The sequence below is a fragment of the Medicago truncatula genome, chromosome 8, assembly GCF_003473485.1.
Source record: "Medicago truncatula cultivar Jemalong A17 chromosome 8, MtrunA17r5.0-ANR, whole genome shotgun sequence".
In the NCBI taxonomy this organism is placed as follows: Eukaryota; Viridiplantae; Streptophyta; class Magnoliopsida; order Fabales; family Fabaceae; genus Medicago; species Medicago truncatula.
Genome location: NC_053049.1, coordinates 6100185 through 6111834, shown reverse-complemented (window position 1 = coordinate 6111834; position 11650 = coordinate 6100185). Strand labels below are relative to the sequence as shown.

At 33.7% G+C, this 11650-nt stretch overlaps 1 protein-coding gene across 1 annotated transcript; it reads left to right on the top strand.

The window, feature by feature from the left end:
* On the top strand, positions 1 to 8689 carry LOC11418910 (disease resistance protein RPV1). The gene is made up of 7 exons (XM_003627088.4): positions 1 to 593; positions 2930 to 3971; positions 4073 to 4378; positions 4559 to 6059; positions 7463 to 7609; positions 7719 to 7808; positions 8313 to 8689. The coding sequence occupies exons 1-6, from the start codon at positions 115 to 117 to the stop codon at positions 7754 to 7756; spliced, it is 3513 nt and encodes a 1170-aa protein (XP_003627136.3). The 5' UTR covers positions 1 to 114; the 3' UTR covers positions 7757 to 7808; positions 8313 to 8689.
* Positions 8690 to 11650: the final 2961 nt, after the last annotated feature.

Below are 11650 nucleotides of genomic sequence, written 5' to 3'. Positions count from 1 at the left end.
TTTGTGTTGTTTAAAGAAACCTCCAACTCCAAGCGGGCAGCTGATAAAAGAAAGTCATATTCATATGTTTGTTTTGTTCATACTCAATCATAATTTCTAATCAAGGTACGTAAAATGTCTTATTCCAGCAAGAAATACGATGTCTTTGTCAGCTTTAGAGGCGAGGACACTCGGTATGGCATCACCAACCTTATTTACGATGCTCTGATTCATAAATCAATAAAAACATTCATAGATTACGAGCTCAATAGAGGAGAAGATGTTTGGCCAAAACTTTCCAAAGCTATTGAAGAGTCACACATCTCCGTCGTTGTTTTCTCTGAAAATTTTGCAACCTCAAAATGGTGTTTGGAAGAACTGGTGAAAGTGCTGGAATGCAGAAAAGACCATGGTCAAGTTGTTATACCTGTTTTCTATAAAACAAATCCGTCTCACATAAGAAATCAGACTCATAGTTATGAGAAAGCATTTGCAAAACACGAGAGAGATCTTGGGACCAAAAGTAATGCATCCAATAAACTTATAGTGCTTAAGTGGAGATCTGCCCTTACTGAAGCAGCCACTATATCTGGATGGGACACTCATACTCACAAGTAAGTAACCAGTTTTAGATGAATTTTTTAAGATATTCAATTCAACCACCATGTGTTAATTCCTAAGCATAATATCTCTCGTGTTTTTGATGAATTTAATCTACTTATTATTTTTTAAGTAATAGTGTCAAAATAAAAAGCTTTTCTCTTCATATAGTTATGAGAAAATTATTTGTTAAAAAGTGGAGTATATTTTTTTTTTAATCAAAAAAAGAAGAGGAAGTGAATTATATATATCATCATCATCATGTTCTTAATGTCTACTAATATATGAAGGCAAAAGGAGCGACTTTATTCTTGAATACTAGTACATAAATGAAAGTAGTTCAAGAATAACAAAAAGGATAATCAAATAAAAGGGAAGAAAATAAACAAATTAAAGAGGTGATTTCAGACCAAAAATTGACTATAAATCAACCATGGATGCATTAGTTCTTTTTTTCATATGGAAAATTTTAACAAGTGTCACCGATCACTCTTTAGTAGACATGGTAACAAAATCCGCCCCGCCCCGAATTTAACGGGAAAAGCCGATTTAATTGGGTACGGATGTGGGGGAAATCTGGATTTTTAGTACGGGGTCGTGGGCTCGGGATGCTTATACCCGCCCCGCACCCGTTTTTTAAAATTTACTTTATTAAATTTTATAATCTTATAATTTTCATAAGAACCAACCTATTTTAATATTTTATTACTCTTTAAAAACATGTTTATTATAATTATTTTGCTCTTTTGAAAAAAAATTATTAGATCTTTAATTATTAATATAATTATTGTTTTTTGTTGCTATGAACAAAATGAAAAAATATGTATTGTTTTAAATATTTTATAAAAAATAGAGTTTTCGCGGATGGGGTGGGGCGGGGCTGGGAGATCCGTCCCCATTGAGGGCGGGGTTGGGTGTTCAATTTTTACCTCCAATATGGTTTGAGGACGACGGCAGGCGGGGGTGGGGACAGGGATGCTTAAACCCGTCCCGACCCGCCTCGTTGCCATGCCTACTCTTTAGAACCTTAAATGGTAAGTTTTTATGAAGATTTATGAATTCAGTGCATTAAAAATTGAATTATTTGATTTTGTAAAAGAATATTTTTTTAATTAGGAATGCTTAAAGAGTGTTATGGAAACACTCGTTAGCAAGACCCTTCATATTTGTTTGTCTCTTTTTAAAAGTTTCATTTATACTTTATCCGTCTTAAATTATAAGTCGTTTTGAGAAAATAAATTATTCTAAATTATAAGTCACTTTACAATATCAAGAAAACATTAATGATACTTTTTTCCATTATACCCTTATCCATTTATTACATTCTCTTATTTCAATTCTTCAATTTATTTTTCACATAACATTAATAAAGGATAACTTTGTAAAATAATGCAAAATTTATCTTTCTCACAAAAATTAATTATATTTGTTTAATTTGTGTGAAATGACCAAAATAATTTATAGACGAAGAGAGTAGTTTAGTTCTCAAAATATCTTCATAAACATTGAAGTGGTGTGATTTGATTAAATTCATGTGTAAAAAAGTTTTAAATTGAGGTGAATACAAGCTAAAGCTATAAAATAATAGATCGTCCATTCATTTCATAAAGTTTATCTCCTACTTCAATTTAGTCTATAAACTAATTTAATACATTAATTATTTTCATCAAAAGTATCCCTATTTATTTTACAAATCGAAACATGATCTTCTCACACAAATTTCTCACACAAATCGAAACATGACTCCAACAACTGATAGCGAGGAACAATATGGAGCTGCAACTATTAAGCAAAATATGTTTATGCCCCAATCAACAACCTCCCCTATCAGTTTTGTCGAATCAAACAACCTTGGGTAACAAAATTTGCTCCCACAATGTGTAACATAAAGCAAAAGTAGGTTCAAATCATGCAAAACATCATTGCAATAGAAGTGAACAAACCCACAAATTCCAAAGAACTCATCAGCATGCTTATGGACATTTAGAACTAGCGACGGGTATTCTTCACGGAAAAAAGATCCATAAGATAAACAACAATGTGTACAGTCGAGTCCCCGTGATGTTAGCTTAAAGATAGGGACATTGCATAATATATGCAAGGGTCATGTTCGAATTCTGAACACCTCATTTATTCACATTAAAAAGATGAATTTTTATCCATTAGACTACTTTGACAAAAAAAAAAATATGCACAATCCTATGCATGGGCGTAAAGATCCATAAATAAAACAAAATTCTTTTTGTTATTAGTTTCTTGCTTTATGTGCATAATATATTGTCATATTTATGATAAATTTAATTAATCATTGCTTTTTGTGTCATTTACTCTTTTATTTTTACTATGTTAGGGATGAATCTAACCTCATCCACAAAATTGTGAATGATGTATTGCAAAAGCTACAACTGAGGTACCCTAATGAACTAGAAGGCGTTGTGAGAGACGAAAAAAACTGTGAATGTGTGGAGTCATTATTGAAAAGTGTTCAAATACTTGGAATTTGGGGCATGGGCGGTATGGGAAAGACAACCATCGCCAAAGTCTTGTTTGCCAAACACTTTGCTCAATATGACCAAGTTTGCTTTGCTAATGCAAAAGAATATTCAGTCAGTAAGTTATTCTCTGAGCTACTAAAGGAAGAATTTTCTCCATCTGATGTTGTAATATCTACATTTCATATGAGAAGGCTGAGAAGTACCAAAGTTTTGATTGTACTTGATAATGTGGACAGTTTGGATCAATTTGAATATTTATGTAGAGATTATGGTAAGCTACATAAAGATAGTAGACTCATTATAACAACAAGAGACAGACAATTGCTGAGAAAACGAGTTCATCGGATATATGAGGTCAAGCAATGGGAAGATCCAAAATCTCTAGAGCTTTTCTGCCTTGAAGCTTTCGTGCCAAGTCATCCCCGAGAGAAGTATGAGCATCTCTTGCAAAGGGCGGTCACTTATGCAGGGGGCGTTCCACTGGCCCTTAAAGTTTTTGCTTTACTTCTTCGTTCAAGAGAGATTGAATTTTGGGAGAGTGCTTTTAAGAAACTTGGTAAGCATTCTAATGCGACAGTGCATGAAGTTTTAAAATTGAGCTATGATGACTTAGATGCACTGCAGAAGAAGATATTTCTAGACATAGCATTCTTTTTCATAGGAGAAAAGAAAGATTGTGTTGCGAGGATACTAGATGCTTGTGATTTCGAAGCAAGTAGTGAAATAGTAGTCCTCAAAGACATGGCTTTGATAACTATCTCAAATGACCATACAATTCAAATGCACGATTTGCTACAAAAAATGGGTTCGGACATATGCAATGATCGTGGCACGGACCCTGCAACACATACCCGACTGAGTGGAAGAGAAGCTCTTGATGTAATTGAAGAAAACAAGGTAAGGGGAAGAAAAACTGACATTTTTTTCAACACAGTTAAATTACTATCTAATAAAACGTAACCAATTAATTGGATAAATTTTACTTTCTTGTCCTGCAGGGGAGTAGCTTCATTGAAGGCATAATGTTGGATTTGTCTCAAAATAATGATTTATCTTTAAGTGCCGACACATTCAGCAAGATGAAAGGCTTAAGAATTCTTAAATTCTATGCACCCTCTAACCAGAGTTGTACTACTACATACCTCGACCTTCCCGAATTTCTTGAGCCATTTTCAAATAAACTCAGGTATTTTGAATGGAATGGATACCCTTTTGAGTCTCTTCCAAAACCTTTTAAGGCTAAGTTTCTTGTTGAGATCCGCATGCGGTACAGCATTGTTAAAGAACTCTGGCAAGGGATACAGGTAAATATACACACATTATCACATATACTTCTTCTTCTTCTTCCCTTTTGAGTGTCCTCCAAAACCTGTTTATGATAAGTTTCTTGTTGAAATCTCCATGCTACACAGCAATGTTAAATAACTGTGGCAGGGGATACATGATTTGCATTTTGATCATATCATCTTTTTCAAATGTCACAGGAATTTGATAAATTAGAGGGAATTGACATGAGTGAATGCAAGCATTTTGTACAGCTTCCAGATTTGTCTAAGGCGTCAAGACTTAAATGGATTAATCTCTCTGGTTGTGAGAGTCTGGTTGATCTTCATCCGTCTGTTTTATGTGCAAACACACTTGTTACTTTGATACTGGATAGGTGTACAAAGGTTAGAAGCGTTAGAGGTGAAAAACATTTAAGTTTTTTGGAGGAGATCAGTGTGGATGGGTGCACAAGTTTGGAGGAATTTGCAGTGTCCTCGGATTTAATTGAAAACTTGGATTTAAGCAGTACAGGAATCCAAACACTGGACCTATCAATTGGTTGTCTTCCCAAAATTAAACGACTTAATCTAGAGAGTTTAAGACTCAGCCATCTTCCAAAGGAGTTACCTAGTGTGATATCTCTAAGGGAGTTGAAGATTTCTGGCAGTAGACTAATAGTTGAGAAACAACAGCTACATGAGCTGTTTGATGGCTTACGATCCCTACGAATACTACATATGAAGGATTTTGTTTTTGTAAACCAGTTTGACCTCCCCAACAACATCGACGTTGTATCAAAGTTAATGGAATTAAACCTTGATGGAAGCAACATGAAGAGGTTGCCTGAAAGCATTAAAAAGCTTGAAGAATTGGAAATTTTGTCTTTGGTGAATTGCAGGGAGCTTGAGTGCATACCAGAGCTTCCACCTCTCATCACAGTGTTAAATGCAGTTAACTGCACATCACTCATTTCAGTGTCAAGTCTAAAAAATTTAGCAACAAAGATGATGGGAAAAACCAAACACATTTCATTCAGTAACAGCTTGAATTTGGATGGACATTCACTTACCCTTATAATGAAAAGTCTCAATTTAACAATGATGAGTGCTGTGTTTCAAAATGTGTCTGTAAGAAGACTTCGTGTGGCCGTTCACAGCTACAATTATACCAGTGTTGATACTTGTGAACCAGGAACATGTATCCCGAGTCTGTTGCAATGTCAAATAGCTACTGACTCCTCCATTACCTTTAATTTGCTTCCTGATCATTCCAACCTGCTAGGATTCATATACTCAGTGGTTCTTTCTCCAGCTGGTGGAGATGGAACGAAGAAGGGTGAAGCTAGAATAAAATGTCAATGCAACTTGGGAGAACAAGGTATAAAGGTTAGCTTGCTAAATACTGATTGCACAGAACTGAACTCGGATCATGTTTATGTGTGGTATGATCCATTCCATTGTGACAGCATTCTCAAATTTGATAAACCTGAGATTTGTTTTGAGTTCTGTGTTACAAACGATATGGGGGAAGTTGACGGTTCAATTGGTATTAAAGAGTGCGGGGTACGACTTGTAGGTGTCGAAGACTTGGAGAGTGTTTTACTGGAATTGGAATTGGATTCACCAAGGAAAGAAGAGTTGAAGAAGGCAGTTGAATTAGAATCAGGACATAGTATAATCTTTAAGCCACTTGAAGATCTTTCCACAAATATCACACAAGGTTTGCAACTTCTTACTCCCTTTCGATAGTCTCATATATGTTGTGTTTATTCCTACTACTACTTAATTAAATCAAGTCCTTCTTCATCTCATTCATTATCACAAAAACTTACTTAAAACAGCTAAATAACTATATTTTTACAGCATACCTGCTAGTTCTTATTATTTTGTAAACTTGAACACCAAAACATCAGTTCTTGAAGGAAGGCATTGTATCTTAGCAAAGGGATGTGACCATCTCACTGGGAAAAAAATAAAAAATGTGTTTGTATTGCCACATACTTCAACCAATGTTTTTTTTCCTTTTCAATTACTTGATTCTTATCCTACTGATTATTTTTATTTTTTTAATTATCTGGATGCACTAGTATTTTTGAAGAAGGTTGCCATTCAATTCATGCATCTCCTTTACTAATGTGGCTTCATACTCCAGTAACAATCCGCAAGTCATTCTTGTAAAACAAATTTGACTAGCAAGTCATACTATCTCCTTTACTACTTTGGCTTCTGATATTGATAGATTATTCCAAAATGCGCCAAGAAATGCTCGACAAATGAAATCTACACCAGACTACCACTGCGTGTGACCTGGATTCCTTTCTGTCAATGGAAGCACGGAATCAGAGTCATAGGACACCTATGCATATTCTATAAGAAATGGTGTGGGATCAAGGGAGAACTAGTTAGTGAGCTAGAATATGGTTACCGCATTTTAGGGAGGGGGATCTTAGTCATTTAGCCTTTATATGATTCAACAAGAGGAGTGTGGGAATCATTCAGTTTTATGGTTGATAGTTGTGGTTAGGAGAGTTCTCTCTCTAGTAGGAGTTATGCTTTGGAATAGGATCCTTTGACTCTGGTTATCGCTTTCGTCGTTGTAGAGCTTCATATCTCCGCCCTTTCATAAATAATATACAGTTTCACTATCTTGAACTTCTGTAATGGGCGAAATTGCTTGACTGGTTGATAGAACGTGTTCAACCAGTCAAGCAATTTCTCCCATTGAATGACTCATATTTTGACCTCAATGAAATGGCTTTAACATTAATCGGAAATTCGAGTCACCTGATTTTCATCCAATGAACCAGATTTGTGAATGACCGTTTTACCGTGGATAACCCAATTCTGCTAACACTTAAGTTTGTTGTTGGATAGAGTGAGAGGAACGGAAGGTTGAATTTATAAACCATTAGGTGTAGCCAACTGAATACCATCTTTCAAATAATTAAGTTCGATCATAATTTAATTAAACATATTATTTTTACTTGTGCAATCTTAAATACAGCAAGTATTATTATTAATGCTTAATTGCACACTTGGATTCCATAAATTGCAATTGTGCAACTTTGATCCCTATTTTTTTAAATGATTTTGACTCTATTTTCTTTCATTGTAATCGGATAGTCCCCTCCCACTCTGAATTAAGTTACACATGTGGTCATGAGGAGTCAGCATGCGGTGAGGAGTCAAGCAGTGGCCAAGGTACCCAGGTACAAAACCAAGAGTTGGCCTTGAACAAAAAATGCGACTTTTCATGTGACTTCTTAATACGTAAGAAACTTCTTACTCCCTTTTAAAAATTTCTTATGCAAATCAGGAAATTATAAACATAACTGGTTGGTATATAACATTCTTTTGGATCCATGTTTTCTATAAGCAGGTCCATTGAAGTACTTGTGGAGATTGATTTGCAGCTGAAATTGGGCGTGACAGAGCGAGCAACAAGATAGTAACATGAAGATAATATGCGGTATATATATTTGAATTTGGTTATAGCATGAAGATAGTATGCGGTATATGTGTGTGTGAATTTGATTGTGATATTATAAAATATGTATTATAATTTGAACTATTGGAAAAAGTCACTGTGTATTATTAGGAATGACTATAATATGGTTTATGCTTTCATTTACTTTAGCGGACAATGTTCGAAATCTTTGAATTGTATCGATATGATATATTTGATGAACATTTATAAGTTCATGTTATAATTTTTTTATGAAACAAATATTGTAGCTTAGTTTTTCTCCCTTTAGAATGATTCTCAATGTTATTTTTTAGAATGAACAAGCAACATTAGATGCAAGCATTTTGAAATCACAAATATTTTTTCGTTTTTCATTTTTTGTTTCTCGTTTCTGTTGAAATTGTACATGTTTTCTCCAGGATTAATTTTCAGTTGTTGCAAGTTTTATACATTCAAGAGAAATAAACTCAGATCAGTTTGGTAAGACTAATGTCTGATATGTTGCAGAACTTTGGATTCTGGTTACAGTTACAGCATGTTCGTGACCACATCTAGAACAACAATCTTGCATCCGAAGACCTATTTCACATGATTTTCAAAAGCAGGAAACAGAAGAGTTTGAAAGTGATTATCTATTTTTTCCAAACGCGAACTTAGTCTCTTACTTGCAAATAGTACTCATCCTTGAAGCAAGTATGCAGCTGATAAACATTGTTTTCGTTTTTCGATTTGATCACTGAAATCATGCCATTAGAGGATTTTAATTTTTAAAATATTAGTATTTCACTTTCTATGTACTATGTGTTTACCATATGTTAATTTGGGTTCTAGTGACTTCGTAAATTGTAGCTTTTCCTTTTTCAAAAGAAGCAAAGTTTATAGTATGATTTTAGAATTGATTTCAGCATCACTGCCTTGACATTTTTATGGTGTCTATTTAATGTTTCATAATGAATTTCACTGATTGATGAACCTTGCCTAAGTTATCCTATTCTCATTTTTTATTTTATCAATTGAAATTGTTTAATCATTTTGGAAAAACAAAGAATTTTGATATCAATCGAAAAACAAGAGAAAATCCTTAATGTTCGTGAATGTGCACCCACACGTTACAAGCATAAATGATGGATAATGCAAAATTTTCCCATAGTCAGGTTAATGGAAATGAAGTAAATTGATAACTGAGTTCACAAACACTCACAATCTCTCGCTACCCGCAACCCAATTACATCGAAGAATTTTCTCTAAAATTCTCTCAATGAGTTTTTCTCTAACTCTCCTTGATGTAGGTCACTTGGCTTGTTTTTTTGTATTGTGCTTATGATACATTTCTTATTCATACTTCCTTCCAAATGCACCTCTGTTTAGAGATATATTGAACAGAATGAAGCACGGATACGGACACTGGCACACCGATACAGTTAATAATTCTAAAAAATCACATAATACAGTATAATTACATGAATCAATATCGTGTCAATGTCGGACACGACACATGTCCGACACCGGAACACGCATAATTCAAGGAGTGTCCGTGCTTCATAGCAACCTATAGAGTTTGAAAAAATCAGCATCTCTTTTTTCACCTAAAGTCATGAGCTTCAATGTGAAACCGACATAGCGTGCCAATATTCAAATATGCTGCACCGCATGCTGAAATGCTTGGCACCAAAAGTCTATGCATAGCTTACTGTGTGTTTGGTTATGCGGTGATAAAAATTAAATTTGATAGAATTGAATTTAAAAGAATTAATTTTAAATAAAAGTGAGTTGTAAACGTGAGTTTTGGTGTATTCACCATGCAACCAAACATATACTTAATGTGGTAAGAAAAAAGGCAACCTTACATTAAATGAATAGAAGACTTTGTGTATGACACGTAAACATGTGTTTTGAGCTATGGAAGAAACCCCACAGCATAGAATCCATGAATAATCTCACCGACCATTTTTCCTCTCATGATCACATTATTTAAAATTTTCAATAAAACTTGATTAAATCTCATAATCATAGGAACAATTTCACCGCAATATAAACAATAATTTATTTATATATTAAAAAATGAGTAACGACTTGCATTGTAAAGGAGATATATGCTAAATATTTATAATGAGATTTGATAACATTGATATATAATTAAGTACAATAGAAAAGCTGATAGACGTGTCTTTCTGCTAGTGAGTATAAGGCAAATAATTATTGAGGCAAGAATAGCTTTGATATTAGACTCAACAGACTGTATTAGTATGTGTATACGACCAAAGCTTCAAAGTAACTTAGATATCACAATATTTATGTTGCTTTGTTTCTTCTACCCTCTCAATTGATTCATTCAGATTCATAGAATGCGTATAAAACAATATAAATTCAATGTCGCTAAAATTTAAAATGATAAATCTACAAACAAACTCAAAACATTAAGATTAAAAACATTCCAACAAAAAAAAACTTAGATTTAAACATAAAATGACAAAATGTTTACAACAAAAGTGAGTGATTTGAATAGCCACGACCCCAGGAGCTATAATGTTGACGACTGAATCGTTAATTTGAGTATGTAACATGTAAAAAAAAAAAAACAAATGAGATATAGGAACGAGACAGAAAACTAAAATAAGTAGTTTTTTTTTTTTTTTAATAGATAGTCTAGTGGCTAGAATTCACCTTATAAGCTGAATAAGTGAAGTGTCCGAGGTTCGAACCCCGACCCCTGCATATAATAATGCATTGTCCAACCAATTGAGCTAAGCTCACGGGACAAAATAAGTAGTTTTTAAAATATATAAAATATGTCTCCCAAAAAAAAAAAAAAAAATATATATATATATATATATATATAGATATATAATATGGGTTTTTTCTAGATTACCCTCTATTGTCAAAAAGGAATGCAAGCTGTAGTAAATAATGATTGAGTCTATTTCTTAAAGAGTGATGCAGCAAATAGGGATGCAGGCTCATGAGAATGTTTCAAAATATAACTCAACTTTTTACATATATGCAGGACACCAACTGATTTGAGTGAGATAAACACAAAATCTATTTCGTCCAAGATATAAAATAGTCATGAAAACACTTCATTTTATCATTTAGCTCAAGGTAACCCCGTGACTTATCTTCTTATGAGGTAAAAAATTTGACTAAGAAGTGAAAGTAAATAGAACTATTGGCATGAACATCAATAAGTAAAAGGATTTTAAAGATCAAACCAAACTGCATAATATAATAATAACCTACAAACAAAGCTACATATCTGTTACATCAAGAATCATGTTAGATTGATATATGTGCCACTGGCCACTACAATAGCACACAATACAAAATTAATAGACTTCATATCATGATGAGTATTTCTCAATATTTGCTGCTTACCTTCTGTCCGCGCATTTGTCTTAACAGTCTCAGTGAACACAAACTTCTCAAAAGCTAACTTTGAACTGTTTGTCGGCCAGTCATCTGAGTAATACTTGACTGCCACACGCTTCCCTTCAGAGTCTAAAAGAAGAATGTTTTTTATTGAAGGACACAAACCCTACAGATGTAACAATATGGAAACATGTCAAAAAAGAAGCACTGTAATTTTCATATATGCTGGAAACTCCCTCCTCCGTGGTTTCTAATTTGCAAAACTGATAATCATCAAAACAAAATGCAAGCAAAATGGGTGCAGAACAAGTTGTTCAATTTCACACACCATTCATAAAAGAGCAATTTTTAATAATCAACACTTTTCTCTTATTAGTTCTCAATTCCTGGCAAAGAAGCACTTGCAAGGACAAGGACACCAGATATGACACCGACAAATCAAAACCGATAATAATTTGAAAACATAACAACTGAATGTA